Source organism: Diabrotica undecimpunctata, chromosome 1, assembly GCF_040954645.1.
Source record: "Diabrotica undecimpunctata isolate CICGRU chromosome 1, icDiaUnde3, whole genome shotgun sequence".
Classification (NCBI taxonomy): domain Eukaryota; kingdom Metazoa; phylum Arthropoda; class Insecta; order Coleoptera; family Chrysomelidae; genus Diabrotica; species Diabrotica undecimpunctata.
Genome location: NC_092803.1, coordinates 36,547,764 through 36,567,106, shown reverse-complemented (window position 1 = coordinate 36,567,106; position 19,343 = coordinate 36,547,764). Strand labels below are relative to the sequence as shown.

General features: G+C 34.3%; 1 protein-coding gene across 1 annotated transcript; it reads left to right on the top strand.

Annotated features, from left to right (window-relative positions):
• The first annotated feature begins 9,475 nt into the window (after positions 1-9,475).
• On the top strand, positions 9,476-15,224 carry LOC140438609 (uncharacterized). Its single transcript, XM_072528272.1, has 2 exons — positions 9,476-9,578; positions 14,841-15,224. The coding sequence occupies exons 1-2, from the start codon at positions 9,555-9,557 to the stop codon at positions 15,114-15,116; spliced, it is 300 nt and encodes a 99-aa protein (XP_072384373.1). The 5' UTR covers positions 9,476-9,554; the 3' UTR covers positions 15,117-15,224.
• The last annotated feature ends 4,119 nt before the right edge of the window (positions 15,225-19,343 follow it).

The following is a 19,343-nucleotide window of genomic DNA, read 5'->3' as shown; positions in this document are numbered from 1 at the left end:
GAGAACTATGTGTAAACTTCAAACACTTTTCACTTATACAAAAAGGGCACTACTGTATTATAAGTATTGCTGTATACTAAAAGCGGGACAAATCTTTGACAGATTTGGAGAGCACTTTATAACTTTGCGAGGAGTAAATCCTTGACGGATTTTTGACGACTTCTGCCAATCAGAGATTTGCTTCATCCCCGTCTAAATTCGCTCTGGGTTGTAGGCGGGGTGCCTGATTTTTCGGTGAGTCTTTCTTGTAAAAGTCTTAAGCGCACAAACACTATAACACTAAGCACTGTTGACAATGTTGTCATTTATATATTTACACAGTGGGTGAATTTTTGTCAAAAGTAAAGTTAAACTAAATTAAAAATATTGATAAATAGTTTTTACATGATCGAATGGATTTATTCGAACATGGCGTATCCGTTTGTTATGAAATTCCCTATATTTGGCCATCTGGGTTCGCTCACCCACATGATAGCAATATTTAATTTGTCAATTTCAGATAATAGATTTCATATAAAGTTGTCCCATTACATATAGCTATTCTACACGGGTTCATCATTTTCACCTTATGTCTGGTGATGTTTTGTTCACATGGATTTCGGCGACCTGGGAGCTCGGTGGTTTAAATGTGTATTTCTTCTCCTGTCGGATCTTGAGTTCCGCAGCCAATGATTAGTAATATTATTCGTTTCCCTAATCGATGCCATAATGACTTTACTAGGGTGTATAATGGGGTGGTTTCCCGTTGTCCTCGCCAACGAAGTATTTTAGCAGTATCAATCTAATATGGCAATTGTCGCCTAAAAGTGCCCGTATTAAACTCTTTCGAAGAAGTCTTCTACATTTAACATAGTAATGAACAGGCTGCTACTCATTTCCATGTGCTAGTTTTGGTCCACCCCGAGTATTTCATCTCCTCAGTACCACCCATATCTAAGGGGAATTCCCCTATCCGCCACCTGGGGAGGTGTCTGATGGTGGATCTAGCAACTACACACGAGGTGTGAGGATTAAGGCACAATTAATTGTAATGAAAATTAAATGGTTTTCGTTTTCGTTTTCGGAAATCGTTTTCAAAAAAAAATATTTTAAAAATTCTGCAAAAATGTGTATACAAACAGTTTTTATTATATGTTTGTGGGTACCTATTATATGTTTGTGTAATGTGTATTTACGTAGATTAATATTTGTGTGTTGCATAGGTATATATAGTGTATAAATTGTAGATGATATGTCTCCGACTTCCTATTAATCCGTTATTGTTGGTATATATGGTTTATGTTCTGCGCCTATTGGAGCAGGAAATGCACCCGCGACTTGAACTATGACTTATATTAGGTGTAAACTAATACATGCTAATACTTTAATAAAGTTTAAATAGAATTAATTCTGACTTTATAACGATAAGTTATTGATTATAAATTAGCAATCCATTCATAAAGAGTTGAACAAATTCTCAGTATTAAACCTTCACGCTTAATTTGATCTTAAAAGCGAAGATACCTCTTAATGAATCAACAAGTTTTTATACGATTTGTTGAAATATTTATATAAAATGGGATTTTTGTATATTTGTACTGACGGACTTACGTATAATAACAGCTTAGAGTTAAATCGAAAATAAAATTAGATTGTTTAATTGTTTAATAAAGTTTGTCCGCTGGTTCTCCACTCTCTTTTTTACCCATAGAATTTAAGCCATAACATTACGTCCCTCAATAGAGTACATAAAACAAAGACATTAGTAGGACAATGGACGGTGATTGATACTGGTAATAGAGAAAATTACAGAAAATAACTCTGTTTTTCTTAAAAAACATTGTTTTATTCTATGGTTGCTGAGTTAAAACTTTTGCTTCGCCTTCATCTTTTTAGAGGAACATATTCTTGTAAGTTATTCTTTCTGATTTTCTCTATTAATGTTAACTCATTTAACTAATTTAAAATAAACTGGTGACGTGTATGGATTCAATAAAGAATGCAGTAGCAAGATCCTGTTTTTCTTTTCCAAATTGTGACCGATAACCCTCTCCTTGTACCCTTGTGAACTACATATGTTGTGTGAACTATGTACAGTGTGTCAATTTTAAAACTTACAATGGGCTATATCTCACGAAAGTAAGCTGATATCGAAAAATGCTCAAGACCGTTTATAGGATGGTAAGGGGGAACTAAAATGACATAAAAGAGATCTCTCCCCCATCAACCCCCTAGGACCCACCAAAACCATAAAAGTTTAAATTGCAAACCCCTACTTGTGATACATCAATATAAAGACTATAAGAAATGCTATCCAATGGTATAAATAATAATTATACAGGATGAAGCAATAATTGTGAAACTTTGGCTTGAATAGAAAATTTAATGAGGTTTTTGTTGAACTACAAATTTGCTAAAAATGTCAAGTAAGTAAATATTTAAAGTGGGTTCCGTTGTTTTATAAACAATAATAAAGCCTATTTTCAAATTCTTCACGTAGTTTAGCAAATGTTGTTTTAGTTCTAGAATCCATACCGGAATCAATTGATGGTGATGTAGAACAACAGTCGCAATTCTTTAAAAATGCAATTATCGAACCAAGTCGTAGAGAACTTACAACAACCAGATGCAAGAAAGGAGATTGGATGACACAAGAAATCTTGATCAAATAAGAAGGAAAATAAGACAAGCTAAAGAGACTTATTTCGCTGGAAAATGCCAAGAAATAGAAGACTTACAAAACAAATATGATAACTTCAATCTCCATAAGAAAGTTAAAGAATTAGCTGGGGTAGCAAAACAAAAAATCTGAAGCATACTATTGGACAAACAAGGAAGCATTTTAGTGGAGACAGAACACAAATTAGGAAGATGGAAAGAATATATAGAGGAATTATTCTATGACCAGAGACAGGAAAATATATATGAAGATAATCAGAGTAAAGACGAGGGACCTGAAATAACAAAGTCAGAAGTTATGCATGCAGTAAAGTCCATGAAAAATGATAAAGCTGCTGGTCCAGATAAAATACTAAGTGAATTGCTAAAACTGGTCAATGAAAAAAACATAGATCTTTTAGTCCAGTTACTGAACACAATCTATTCCACAGGAATCATTCCACGTCAAATGCTAACATCAACATTTATTTGTCTACCAAAGAAAGTAAATGCCAAAGAATGTAGTGATTATCGAACGATCAGTCTAATGTCACATACCTTAAAAACCCTGCTAAAAATCATCCATAATAGAATACACGCTAAGCTGGAGATGGATAGTAGTGATTCCCAATTTGGATTTCGGAATGGAGTGGGTACAAGAGAGGCACTATTTTCTTTTAACGTGCTGACCCAAAGATGTTTGGATGTTAATCGAGATCTTTATGTATGCTTTATAGACTACAACAAGGCATTCGATAAGGTAAAACATGACCGACTTGTAGAAGTACTCAAAAACAAGAATCTGGATGTGAGGGATGTAACATTGATATTAAATTTATACTACAGCCAACGATCAAATGTGAAAATTCGGAGATAAGTGTCAGAAGAAGTGGAGATAAGGAGAGGGGTCAGGCAAGGTTGCATACTGTCGCCGTTATTGTTTAATGCTTATTCCGAAGAAATCATACAAGAAGCTTTGGTAAACGAGACAGTCGGCATAAAAGTGAACGGAAGTTTAATTAATAACATTAGGTATGCCGATGATACAGTCATATTAGCCGACAACTTGGAAGACTTAGAAAGAATAATGAACAAAATATTAAGATATAGTGGAGAATACGGACTCTCTCTTAACATCAAAAAAACCAAATTCATGAAAATTAGCAAGAACAACAATACAAACGAAATATTAACGCTAGGCGGGCAGCAGATTGAAAGAGTAAAAAGATATACTTACTTGGGAACGATAATCACAGAAAATAACGATTATACTGCAGAAATAAGAGTCAGAATTGAAAAAGCACGTGCCAACTTCGTGAAAATGCAAAAGATTTTATGCAGCAAAGATCTGACATTGGCCCTCAGAATAAGGCTAATTAAATGTTATGTACACAGTGTACTCTACTATGGAGCTGAATCATGGACATTAAACCGCAATACAATAAATCGACTTATCATCATCAGTGGTGCTACAGCTCTAGTTGAGCCTTGACCTTCCCCAGTCTATTTCGCCAGTCGTTTCTGTTCATCGCCAACCGTTGCCAATTTGCCGCGCCGATTTTCCTTGCGTCCTCGTCCACACCGTCCCTCCATCTCAGTCGTGGTCTGCCTCTACTCCGATAAATCGACTTAACGCGTTTGAAATGTGGACATTTCGAAGATTGTTAAGGATTCCATCGGTAGATAGAGTCACGAATACAGAAGTGTTAAGGAGAATAGGCAGAGAGAGGGAAATGGAAAATACAATAAAAGAAAGGAAATTGCAATATCTCGGACATGTGATGAGAGGCGAAAGATACAACATATTGAGACTCATAATTCAAGAAAAAGTAGAGGGTAGGAGAAACGTAGGAAGAAGACGCGTTTCCTGGTTAAAGAACCTGAGAGAGTGGTTTGGTTGCAGCTCAAGGCAATTGTTCAGAGCAGCTGCCTCGAAGGTCAGAATAGCCATGATGATTGCCAACCTTCGTCGGGGAGATGGTACTTAAAGAAGAAGAAGAAGAAGAAGAATGAGAACCAGGAAGATGATAATGAAAAAAAGGATGACAATAACGACGAAAATGACATACCCAATCATCAGAATATCACATGAAAACGAATTACCAGTCGTTCTGCACAGCCAATTCAACCTTGGAACGGTGGTTTACTGCCAGGACCTGAAAACCCGCATACTTCAATCAAGTATATTAAAACGCTCAGATAAATTATACAAAATCAAACCGCTTTTAGAACCAGGTATAGCAAATTTTCAGAAAATTCCAATCACAGAAAAACGATCAGTGGATAAACATGTTACTTCTTTCAAAGGAAAACATAGTCTAAAAATGTATATAAAAAACAAACCAAAAAAGTGGAGCTATAAAGCGTTTTTTCTATGCGATACCAATGGAAATTTATATAATTTTTAACTGTATACTGATAAAGAAGAGCATCCAGAATATTTACCAAATGTTGGAGTCAGCGGAAATGGATTCTTAGATTGGCCACAACAATTTCAAGAAGTGCTTATCATAGGGGAGAGTGTTGTATTTTTGAGCGCTTGTACCTCTGGACACTGTCGTTAAAATTGTTGTTTTCTCCATGTTGGAAAGAATTTTTGCTTTAACGTTCTTCTATTGACCACTTGAGGTCGGTACAATAGTTTCGCTTCATAAATATAAAGACTCTGGAATTTAGAAGACTTGTGAATTTTTCGTGTTAAAAGTAAATAATTAGCGAGAACATAAAGAGTCGGTGTGTTACCGACGAAGTTGTGGCTGGTTTCATCTATAATTTCCCAGCTAAGAAATATGCCATGTTTGCTATTTAAAACTTGTGTTTACAAATGAATAAAATTTACATAACCTTAAAAAATTAATGTGTTTGGGTAGTCGTAAACATTGTTGTACCTTGGGACATTACGTTTGGTACATTACATTAAAGGTACAACAAGACAAAACATTTTACTTTTTCTAATTTATCTATAATTTCACTGGAAGTAGATACTAAAGTAAGGCGAAATCGGCACTGATGTGTGTTTTTAATGCATAGGAAATAAATAAATTTTAAATCAGAGGAAGCTCACTGGTCTCTTTGCTTTAATATGCATCGCGGCATTAAGGCAATTTTTATCGCTCATGTAATTTATTAACCTCACTGCACTCGGCTAATAAATTCTACAAAATTGAACTTTAATGCTTTTTTACTTAAATAACAAGTAAACTTCTTTGCAGAAAAAATACCACGAAGCAAAAGTGGAATAAAAAGAGACAAAGTGGATGTAGGTGCTTTGCAGAAAGCTGTCGAAGACGTCCTCGAAAATAAGATTCCGGTTCGACAAGCTGCCAAAAAATATGATATTTGTCGATCAACCTTATCTAATCATATTCGAATTCATGTAAACTCCGAACGTCCTACGCACGTGGAAACAAGATAAAAACACCAGACAATTAGACTTCAAATGCAACTGCAGGCACAGAATGGTAAGACACTTCATGAATCGGAATCCATCATTGTCGTTAAGGAAACCCGAGGCTACAAGCCTGGCAAGGTCAACCAGTTTCAACAAAGAAAATATCCAAGCTTTTTTCAACAATCTTAAAACAGTAATGTCACGCTATAAGTTTTTCCCTGCCAATATCTATAATTTAGATAAAACCGGGAATTCTTCAGTCTATGCCCCACCTAAGATAATAGCCTTGAAAGGTGTAAAGCAACTGGGTAGTATGACATCCGGAGAAAGAGGGATCAATGTAACTTTGATTGCTGCGCTTAATGCCATCGGTAACCATGTGCCGCCCATGTTGATATTCCCTAGCGTATTTTTCAAGGACCACATGTTACATGGTGCACCACCGGGTTCAATTGGAGGCGCAAATCCATCAGGATGGTCAAACGAGAAGCTTTTTTTACACTACTTGCAGTATTTTATAGCCCACGTTAAGCCGAGAGAGCAAAAAAAGTGCTACTAATACTCGAGAATCAGAGTCCCATATTGCAGTTTCCGTGATTGATTTGGCGAAGGAAAATAATATTGTGCTATTAACGTTGCCGCCACACACCTCGCACAGAACTCAACCTCTTGACAGGACTGTTTTTGGACCATAAAAAACCTACTACAACACCATAGCTAATGAGTGGATGATGACCCATCCTGGACGTCCTATAAGCTTGTATGACGTAGCTGAACTCGTAAGCAAGGCATTTGCAAAAGCATTTACCCCTGCAAACATTGTCAAAGGATTTGAAAAAACAGGGATATGGCCTGTTAATGAAAATATATTTGGCGACTACGAATATCTGTCGTCCTATGTAACAGATCGCCCAAATCCAGAATCAGAAGAGAATCCTAATACGGCATCTTGCTTATCAAGCCTTCAACTATCCGCAAATCTACCAATATCAAACTTGACACCGGCACTTCCACTGCAGTCTAATGACAACAAGGCAAATAACGCTGACTTCAATAGCCCGTTTGTAGTGCGCCCATTCCCCAAAGCGGTAGCTCGAAAGACTTCTCAAAAGGACGAAAGCGTGGTAAAACAAGAATTTTGACAGACACCCCGGAGAAAGAGTAACTATTGCAAATGTGAAAAGGTGAAAAAGCCAAAGTCAGTCAAAAGGAAGGTTCTCTGTGATAGTTCAGATGAATCTGATGAAGAGATGAAAAATATAACAAAGGATTCAAGTGACGAGGATTTAGAAACTTTTCTGGAAAACAAAAATGAAAATTATTCATTACAGCAACAAAAAACTGAACTCTTCTAAGTTAAAAGAAGGTGATTTTGTTCTCGTAAAATTAGCCAGTAAAAAGAATATTGCAGACTATGTTGCCAAGATAGTTAAGGTTTTAGATGACGAATACATTGTCAAATATTTAAAAACAGTTATTGCAAACAATAAATTTGTCTATTCAGATGAGGAAGTCTCTTGTGTCTCCGAAGGCGACATAATAAAAAAACTGCCTTCGCCAGATTTCGTTGAAACATCACAACGCCAACAAAATATGATGTCCTTTAATGTTAAATTTGATACATACAATGTAAAGTAATCATGTTTGTTATCTTATAATTCATGTAATAAATAAGATTCCGTTCGTTTGTGTTGTTTCTTCTTAATCGAAGGTAATTTGTTCTCTGGACCACAGGTACAACATAATGTGGACAAAGGTACAACACAGTGTCGTACCTTTGGACAACCTGTCAAAAAATTTAAAAGCTTTTTAAAAGGTAACTGAAACGAATCCGTAGACCTATACTTTGTCATTTATAGATAAAGGTTGTATCTATTTCTGTATGTTTCAATGGTCGCTATAAAGCATTTTTTAAACATTTTGGGCCAAACGACATAAAATTTGCCCAAAGGTACAACACTCTCTCCTCTAAGATATATTTTGATAACTGGTTTACAAGTATGCAATTGCAAATTGAACTAGACAAGTTGGGTATTCTCTATGTAGGTACGGTGCATCCTAAAAGATTGAAAGGATGTAATTTCTCTACCGACAAAGATATGAAAAAGAACGGAAGGAGGAGTTTCGAAAAACTTGTCTACAAGAAAAAAGGAATAACCTTTAGAATAGTCAAATGGTACGACAACAAGCCGGTGCATTTACTGGAGTTCCGGAGTGTCGGAGTTCGTTTGTAGGCACGTATTCGACAAGTCAAGTTTACAGATGGGACAAAACAAAGAACGAAACCATTCTTGTGGAATGTCCTAACATTGTAACGTTTTAAAATAAATGTCTGGGCGGAGTGGACTTAATGGACTCGTTGATAGCTTTATATAGAAGTAGGATTCGTTCTAAAAAGTGGTACCTCATTTGGTAGTGGTAGATTTGGTTACAGTATAAAAGAGACCCAGTTAATTGGTATAGGAAAAAACAATAAACTAAGTGTTTAGATTTCAAAGCGTCTATTGCCGCTTGCCTTTGTCAAGAGCGAAAAGAGGGGCTCAAGAAGAGAGGAAGGCTTAGTTTATCTATATTAGTAAGAAATAGAGCAGAAAAGGAAGGACCTATCGCTTCTTTACCGGAGAAAAACATACAGAAAGACGGAATAGGCCATTGGCCTAAATTTTCAGAAAAGCGCGATCGTTGCAAGAACCCGGGAAGCCAAGCTGTGCCAAAAGTAATATGTGAAAAATGTAATATAAATTTGTGCTTTCCGCCTAATTCTAATTGCTTTGTGACTTAATTTTTTTTAATTAACTTTTAAATTTTTAAATTAAAAATTAACTTTTTTCCCATTGCAACTTGAGCGTCACCAAACCCTATTAAATTAAAAAAATTTGGGCAGTATTAGCTAAACAAAGTTTTCACAAATTTTTTTGTACGTTTGTACAATTAAAAGCGAGGAAAAGGAAAAACAATTTGAAAATATAAAAAAAAACATAATGAAGAATAAATGAATTATTTCGTAATTGCTTGATTGGCAAACGTTTCAACAAGTAAAAAATATATATAAATGAGTAAATTATAACAACAGCTTCATCTCTATAAGACATAAGGCCCTTCAAAGGAATTTGTTCGTTTAACACTGTATGTTGTAATGATGTTTGAGTCATCACTTTGTTTGTGCAGATAATAAAGACCTTGTTCAATATCCGTATAAAATTTTCCAAAACACATGAAATAAACCTCTTAAAAGTTATTATTTAATTCTTACATATCTTTTAAGAACTCTTGAATTTGTAGTTTTTTGTCCCTTTCAGACCAAAAGTCAATACTCTTGACTGAAACCAATTACAGACAATCAAAGAAACGTAATTTCCACTTTTTTGCACTAGAGTAGTACAAAAAATCGAGACGAATCCTTGACTTTGGTTTATTATAGGCGATTTTTACCTATATATAAGCAAATCAACAAGCTGTGAAATTAATTTCATTTCATTTATTTTGTGTCTATGTCGACTCGGCAGCGAAGAAAGAGGAGTGTAAAATGAGGGGGTTTATTGCAGTGGTTGTAAGTAATGTTATTCAATAATTTAGAACATTTTAATTGCTTATTCATGATTCATTTTTTTGTAAATTTCGTATTTATTGGTTTATTATTTTATTTCTGTTTCGTTTTCTCGTATATTTTACTTTTAATATGTCGTTGTTTTATTCAACCATTTTCTTCGTCATCACTTCAGTTAGAGGATATTATTTTTTATTTTTAAAAGGATGTCGCAAATAAGGTTTGTTATAAAGTTATTTTTTATGCAAAGGGGCATTTATTAAGATTATTTTTATACTTACACTTTTAATTTTTTTTTTGTTTCGTTCCATAAAATTCGATCCTTACATACTGTCGATCCATAAAATTCGATCCTTACATACTGTCGATCTTCTTGTATCCCATCGATTCTGTCAAGACAGGGCTTTCTTTGATATCCTCTTTTCGATCTCACATATAGAACTTTATAAATAACCGTTCTTGTAACAACATTTCCGTAATATATGATCATTGTAGACTAGCTTCCTTGTTCTCTACAGCTCCAAACTCTTTCTATATACAGTGAGAGGCCACAATTAAAGTGTAAAATAGGTTTATTGATGTTTCAATTTCCACTTGGGAAATTATTCTCAAAATAGAAACATTAGGAAATCAAAAAAAATAATAGTTTTTTGTTACTTGGCGAAAAATTCTTCTAATAATTTAATTTTATCTTTTTTTTATTTAATAAAACTCCAACAGGAATGTTATGATTATTGCTATCTTATCATTCACTCTAATCAATAAGCAAGTTAGTTCTATATACAAAATATTACAAAAAAACGTATCTAAAGTTACATTCAGCAATATTCCTTAGGCTCTAATACATTACAGTACTACTAGCTAACGTGTACACTTTAGCCGCACTTTGCTCTGCTTTTTCACTTTCACTCATTTATAGCAGTAACTCAAACGGCTTCGTTCTCTTAAGTCTTCTTATCTGGTTGGCGTTGTCTAGGAGTTTGATGGCCTCGACATTAACGTGGTTGGAGAGCCTTTGTTCATGACTCTCGGCAAACTTACTTATTGTCTGGATAACCGTATCCATCTGGAGGTCTCGATGAAGATCACAGTTTCTGAAGTACCATGGAGCGTTAACGATGTTTCTTAATAATTTATTCTGATATCGTTGTATAATTTGGATGTTACTTTCTTTTGTACAGCCCCATAGCTGTATCCCATATGTCCATATCGGTTTAAGGATTTGCTTATATAATTACAATTTGTTATAAGTAGACAGAGTGGATTTTTTCCCATCAACCAGTACATCTTTCTGAACTTAATTTCTAATTCCTCTTTTTTTTTTTTTTCTTAATATGTGCTTTCCAACGTAGCTTGAAATCTAATGTCATACCCAAATATTTTGCCGTATTTGCATAAGGTATTTGGTTTTTATTTATACTAACTGGGATACGTTGTTCTCTTTTGATAGTAAAATTGACATGAACAGATTTTGTTTCATTCAATTTGATACGCCATCGCCTGGTCCAGATGTTAATTTGTTCAACAGAGTTCTGTAGCATGGTTGCTGCATCCTCGTGGTTTTGCCCGACTGCTAGAATGCATGTGTTGTCTGCAAATGTCACAATTGTGTTAGCTTCTAATGATGGAATATCGCTGGTATAGAGCAGTATAGCACTGGCCCCAGGACACTTCCTTGTGAAACTCCAGCTTTAACTTCTCTTAATTCTGAATATGCTTATTCATATTTAACTTGAAAGTATCTGTCGGATATATATATATATATATATATATATATATATATATATATATACATATATATATATATATATACATTTATATATATATATATATATATATATATATATATATATATATATATATATATATATATATATATATATATGCCACACTTTGTAAATTGCGGAACAGACTTTTCCTTCTTCCAGAGCTTTTTCTACTATATCTGTTATTCTATGCAGTATGCACCTGATCTATCGTTGAATAGCTTGCTCTTAACCCAAAATGATAATTAGGAATTAGATTTTTTTCCTCTTTAATCGGTTTTAGGCTCTTTAAGAGTAATTTTTCGTATAATTTAGACATGACAGGTAACAGTGAAATGGGCCTATATGAAGAAGCTTCTTGTGGAGATTTTCCTGGTTTTAGTGTCATAATTTTTGCCACCTTCCATATCTTTGGTACGTACCTCAGCCTAAAGGAAGCGTTCATAAGATGTGTTAATTTTATTATAGCTTTACTTGGAAGTTGCTTTAACACTTCCCCAGTAATTAGATCAAATCCAGGAGCTTTCTTTGGATTTATATTTTCTTTTATTTCCAAATATACTTCTTTTGGAGTTACAGCGCTAATCTCAATTTCATCTTGATCAGGGAGCTCCCAGCTAATTATTTCTTGTTCTTCATTTGGTTGAACAGTATTTTTTAGGTAGTCAGCAAACCTGTTGGCCTTTTGTATATTGCTTCTTGCCTAGCTACCATTCGTATTTCTAATTGGTGGATTCTGTAAGATTGGCCTTTTTAATCGTTTGGTAGCCTTCCACAATAAGTAATCAGTAGCGCTATCATTTAATAGTTCACTTAGATAGATGCTAACCGATTCGTTTTAATTTTTTGAATTTCTCTTTTTAATTTTTGTGTGGCATTATTTATTCTAGTTTTATCAAGTGGTGCTCTAGACTGATGCCACTTGCGTCTCAGTTTTTTTTTAGGTTATCATTTCTCTGATTTCTTTCGGGTGGTTATTTCCTTTAATTCTTTCGACACTGTTCGTGCTGTTGTTCCAAGCAGCTTGCTGTACATTTTTATTGAGTAATTCTACTTCTGCCTCTAGTTGTTCAACGGTTCTTAATGGAACTGAGAGGTTAATCTTCTCTTCAAGGTCTATCTGGAAACTTTTCCAGTCAGTATTTTTGTTAACAAGTCTAGGGTGCTTTCTTTTTTGATAACAGTGTCACTGAGTGTGAGAATAATTGAAGAATGGTCCGAGTTCATATCCAATGCCTCTTCTATCCCTATGTAATTTGTTGAAATATTTCTGACTACAAAGAAGTCGATAGGGTCTGGGATTTTATTTGTGTCAGTAGGCCAGTATGTTGGCTTTCCCGTTGATATTGCGTCGCATTTTATATATTTCATTACTTCTAAAAATGCTTTCCCTTTGATGGTAGTCAGTCATGACCCCCAATGCGTATGTTTTGCATTGAAGTCTCCTCCAAAGATAAATCTAAGTCCTTGGCTGGTCAGGAAATCTACATATTGATTTTTCTTGATGGCATATGTTGGCGGACTGTAAACCACTGTGACGATTACCTCATAGTTTTACATTTAATTTTTACTGATGTGGCCTAAAATTCTTTAGTTCTGTATCCCATTTCCTGATAGTGCATAATATTTTCTTTGATTATTACTGCACTACCTCCTTTGGCTGCATTATCAGGGTGAGGAGTATGATAAGTTTTATAACCCCTAAATCTAATATATGATTCATTCGTAAAATGGGTTTCAGAAATGAGGCATATGTCTATTTTTTCTATATCTAGTATCGCTTGTAGTTCTTGCTGATGTTTCAAGATGCCATTAGCATTCCATTCTACTATTCCTAAACTACCCGCCATTACCAAGTCTTTTAGGTATAGCTCCTTTGGTGCTATATTCTATTCTGGTTATACGCTCGTCCAGGTTAGTTAATATCTCTAATATTTTCTATAGTGTTTGTTTTATTTTCAGATATTTTTGACTACTATAGTTTTCTTCGTTACTTTTACCAACTGCTAACATGCTATAAGTTCTTGTTTTGTTTTCTACTTGTTTTGGATTTTCTACAGATTTTGGATGGATTCTTTGTGGTTGTCTGGGTAAGGTCTGTTTCTTGTTATATTTATCTTTTATTTTTTGTATTTCCTTTGCCACGATACATCCTCTATAGTTAGCCGGATGCCCTTCTCCACACTGTACACATTTAGGTTTTGCGTCCTTGGATTTCTCACATTTGGCTGTTAGATGTTTTCCTGTGCAGCGGACACATCTTGGTTCTTTCGTACAGTAACCTTGTGTGTGTCCATACGCCTAACATCTCTTACATTGAGGTACCAATTTTGATTTTCTTCGCAAGCGCCCGGACTATAAACAATTTAATTTTATCTGACTCATTTATATTGATAATTCAGACATATATTATACATTTAAAAGTAGAAGACTTTAAAATGATATTGCCAATATTGCTGAGTTGCGTTCCTAAGACGACATTTTTGTAAGATAGTTCATTCGATTACATGAAATCAACTTTAACTTAATATATATCCATCAAAAATTATATTAAATTATAGCATGTAATTCGTCTTTAAAAAGGCAACCACATGCCATGATGACAGTATAATTCTACAGTAAGTGATTTCATAGTAAATCATGAGGGAAAAAACAGGAAAAAAACCTCATAATACTATCACGACATGGTAAGTATTTGGTCTTACATTTAGTTTACTCTCAATAAACACCAAATTCTGATTTTATATGTTGGTTATTTAGAAAACATAAATGATGTATCCTCGATATATTATTGTACCTTGTTGGTGGTTGTGTAGGTGATGCTTGTAGTGTAGTTAGTGAATGTATAGGTGATAGTGTAGGTTGTGTATGTATGGGTGAGAGTGTGGTTTGAGCTTGTAAGGGTGTGTAGGTAGGTGTGGATTTAAATGTATGTAAGTGGTAATTATGTGTGTGTAAACTGACTTTACCTGTGTGATATCCAGAGATTGCCGGTTTTAGTACCTTATGATTCACGCACCGTTGATACCGTGTATGTCGTTCCCGGTTTCGCGCCCGTTTATTACGTTTATGTCGTTACGCGACCCGTTTCGCAGGTTTTCCGATTTGGACCGTTAAGTAGTCTTCTCTGTTGTACCGGTTTTCTGGAACTACTGTTGCTACTACTCTTCTCCAATGACTGTTCACTTTCGAGGCGAGACGCGAAGAGGCCTTGGGTCTGACAACTATTATATTATATAACCAACCGGTCATTTTAGGTTTCAGACCATACGTTTTTTCACAAATCCTATGGAAGGTCGAAGCTAAATTATTAATTTCCTCCTTATTAAGAAATGAAACAAGTGTCGTTTTACTAACATTATTAGATTTAAAAAGTCGTGCATTTGGTACAACAGAAGTATTAGGTAGTTTTGGGAGAAAACATTACCTTGCTCCGCAATTAGCCTGTTACAAATACAACCTTTGTTTTGTTTGTTTATACCTTTTTTTATTCTTACAGGTCTCATCATTATTAGCTCTCATCCTAATATTATCCCAATGCAACGCTCTTCCCAGTGCTTATCCATGGGGCGGCAATAGAGGCGGCGGTAGGGGCTATGGCGGAGGTGCAGGCTATGGCTATGGTGGCGGATACGGTGGCGGTGGTGGCGGCGGTGGTGGAGGAGGAGGCGGAGGTGGTGGTGGATATGGAGGCGGTTATGGCGGTGGATATGGTGGAGGATACGGAGCTGGCTATGGTGGTGGACGTAGACATGGCTATGGTTATGGAAGATAACGTTTTCGAAGTTATGAAAAAAGTTCACTTTCTTAATGTCGAAAGATTTTATGATGTGTTATTTTTGTAAATGTGCAATCTGTAATATAAATTATTATGTACCATAAATATTACTATTACACACATTATTTTTAGAAGAATCAAAGGAATATCTGTGATAATGATATTATACACCAAAACAGGTACTCAAATAACGAAAAAATTTAACATTTTAGCTATTATGACATGTGTGAAATCAGACTTGAGAGATTTTTGAAGCGAAACTTTTTAGTTGTTACCACACATTACTCTTATATTTCTTAGTCGCTACCGACTACAAACAATCATCAAACTATAGTTACAATGCCGCTTTCTTAAAAATCGAGGAATAGACAAAAAATTTCTCTTGCTGAATATGAAAAAAATACTATATCACTCGCAATTACGTCCTGTGATATAAACAAGGGTTACCAACCACGACAAGCGTGCCACGGAGTAGCACGATGGAGTTTTAAGAGTGACAGGAAAGAGCCTGTTGAAAAAATTTTAGATTAATTAATAATAGACCAGCATTTCTGTGTCTGATTGACTTGCAGAAAGCATTTGACAGAGTAAGATTGAAATGTGTAATCCATCTTCTATTTAAAATAGAAGTTTTCCTAGATATCATAAAATTATGACAAACATTTACCAAAACAACAAAATGGAAGTCAGAATAGATGGACAACTTACAGAACCTATAGACATAGGCAGCGGAATAAGACAGGTAGAGTCATTGAGTCCTATGTTCTTCAAATATTCATGGATGACATCATCAAAAGTGTCAAAAAAAGAGAGGATACAGAATGGAAAACAAAGAAGTAAAGCAGACGATGCAATATTGATGACCCAAGATGAAGATAGTCTGCAACCACTAGTCCACAGATTTAACGTAAGAGCAAAAGAATTTAATGTCTTAGATGTCTGAACCAATCAGATGTAAAATCGAAATCGATGGCATCAGTATTAAACAAGTAATGGATATAAAATACCTTGGAATTACACTGTTATAGGCTATTGAGACCTAAACAAAGAAGTGAGAGATCAAGTACAAAAAGCAAATAGACTGGCAGGATGCCTTAATAACACTATATCACGAAACCGACCTATTAACACTGAGATTAAGTTAAGAATTTATAAAGCCAGTGTAAGACCAATTATAGCATATGCATCAGTAATCAGAACTGAGAAGAATTACAGAAAATACGCTGAGAAATCGAAAAAGAAGTTAAGACATTAGAGAAAAATGTAACTTACAATATATAAACGAATGGACGCTTAACAGAAAAAAGAATGGAATAAACACATAAGCAGAATGTGGAAGACCCGCAAGGTCAAAATAGCAAGAGATAAATTACCAATCGGTAGAGGTATCGGATGACAGCGCAAAATATGAAGTGATAGAGTTATCAATCCATCAATGAACAAGCAAAATAGCTTATAAATATAACATCTATTCGTGCCTGGAGGCCCATGGCTTCTTTTTTCTGCACAATTTTTCCACCCATTTCTGTTTTTCGTCTTTGCCACCCAGTCCTGTATTTTTAGTTTTCTTACATCGGTTTTAACCTCTTCTAACCTCTTCTTTTTTGGTCTTACTCTTCTGATTTCCGCTCACTCTTCCTGGTTTATAACTTTAATTTATAGTTTATTACTTTTTTTGTATGTCTGTTTGTAGGAATTCTATAAATATGTTATTCGACAATTGGCCTGATGAATGTAAGTATATAGAAGAGTAATATTATTAACATTTCCATACAATGCTTGTAGGAGGTAGCTCTCTTTCTCACAGTCTCTCTCCAGTCTAGGATGTTTTTAGTATCGGTGTTCCAGTTGAGTGTCTTTGTAAATTCAACACCTAGAAAACTGTTAGAATTGATTCATTGGATTCACTGTAAAAAAATGTGTAAAACATGTTTGTTATTTACTAAAACTACAAAAAATTGTCAGTATAGCAGCATGTACGGACTCACTAGAATATTATATGAAATCAGATAACTGGAAAATTTGTAAAAATGCATATTAACTAATATTGCGAGACAGCTGGTATATTTTGTGAGGTACTTTCATACTGCTATTTTCGATGTAACGATCCGAAAGATACAGTACCTGTTAAAAACTATTTTTCAATATTCAATTGGAAAAATTTCATCAGAGTTGTTCATACTAAACAGTATTTTTTTATCTGCAGTAAAAAAAAGACAAATATAGTTTTAAGTGGTAAATTCACGTATGATTATGATAGTTTGTAATGATATGCACATCCCTTTGATTAATTGAACAAAAACTAAGTTCGGAAAGTTGCACATCCTCCTTGAAAGAAATAAAGAAGACTAATCAACACCACGTACCTATCTGGTGATAAATTTGTAGGAAACATTTAGCTTTAATAAAACAAATTACATTTTCCGCCTATTACAGTGGACGGTGATTATTTCGTCCTTAGTAGATAAATATTCGAAACGTTTGAGTCTGCGGTGTTATTTCCAATTTACAACGCACTTCTTGTTGTTTATAAACATTTAAATTGCATTTTGCTGGAATTGGGGATATGCAAATTGGGTAATGAGCCTCCTTGACTCTGAAAATTTCCGTAATTTTGGAAGAGAATTTTACTTCCGCGTTTTCGCATGTTGTGTTTCGTGAGTTGATTAGTTATTAAAAAATATTGTACATTCATGGTATATAAGTATAAAAAAGAGGTTTTTGACTATTATATTGTACAGTAAATTTACAAAGTTATTATTTAATGGAATATTAAACAATATAGGTCATTAGAGTCAGCATAAAATGATAAAAGAATAAATGCCAAGGAAAGATATTTTTTAAAGAAAAAAATACTACTCCCAAAAAGATATTCCATATTGTTTCGATTATTAGCAACTAACTACGAGCTCCAACAACTATAAAATGGGAAAAATTAAAATAAATAATAATTTCAGGCGATTGATTGTTAATTTAATATTTTTTAATTAGTTATGATATTAGTGCTAAATAAGTAATATTTTAAATGGCATATAATCACAAAACGTAATCAATAATATTTTATACAAGCCACATAATCTACTAATGTCATAAGGATCATTAAAATATGTAAAAATTAGTGACAACTAAGCAATGGGTCAACATGAAGTAACTGCTAAAAACCACATAAGAATAAACAATTAGGCTGCTAAAACAATGCAGCCGGACACTCCAACATACGTGCAAAATCGCTGTATTTTTTCAATCAAAGGTTGCTTGATATCTCTACAAATTTAAAAATTGGTGAGTTGGTGATTAAAAATTATTGCAGTAATAAAACAATCCATGAAGTGGCGAATGAACTTAATATTGGTAAAACGACAGTGTGGAATATAATTAAGCATTGTGGGGAAACAGGAAGTATCTTATTTAAATAAGGTAAAAGCCTGGGTTGTCCAAAACTAGTTTGTGATAGGAATAAGAGATTATTCGTAAAAGTTTGCAAAAAAGGCCGAACAAAAAATACTCTAAGACAAGTAACAGCTGAATGGAATCATGAAACTGGGTTAAAGTCGAGAGAATGCTGTCGTAAGTAAAAACATAAAGTGGATTAAAGTTTTATAAGGTTAAATTACAGGTAAAAACTTAATAAACTCAAAGTTTAAAATATTTTGGCATATTTTCTTTGAAGCAAAGAAAAAAGCCACCGTTAACAGCAAAACAAAACCAATTCAAACAAGACCAAAGTCTCATTTGGGTAAAATTTAAAGTTTCTTGGTTGGAAGAAGATTAGTTTCGAGTAATTTTAAGTGAATAATCAAAATTCGACATTTCTATTGGTGATTGCCGCAAACGAGTTATTCGCACTAAGCATGAGATTTTTCACAAAGACTGTGTGAAAAGAACCGTAAAATTTCCAAAGCGAGTAATGATTTGATCGGCAAATACTTTAAAATAGCCTACTACTAAGTATTGTAAAACTAAATGCTGGCAGGAATTATATTTTTCAGCAGGACAAAGCGACCTGTCATACCGCCAAAACCACAAACAACTGGTTTGGAAACGACAATATAAATGTCTTTTTTTGACCTTCTATCAGTCCTTACCTAAATGTCCTCTAAATGTCATCGAAATAGTATAGCATAAAATGAAACAGGCCCTAATAACGCACAATGGGCATTAAACGAACTTAAAGCCAAAATAGAGCAGATTTGCAGTAAATTTATCTCTGAACAGTGCAGATGC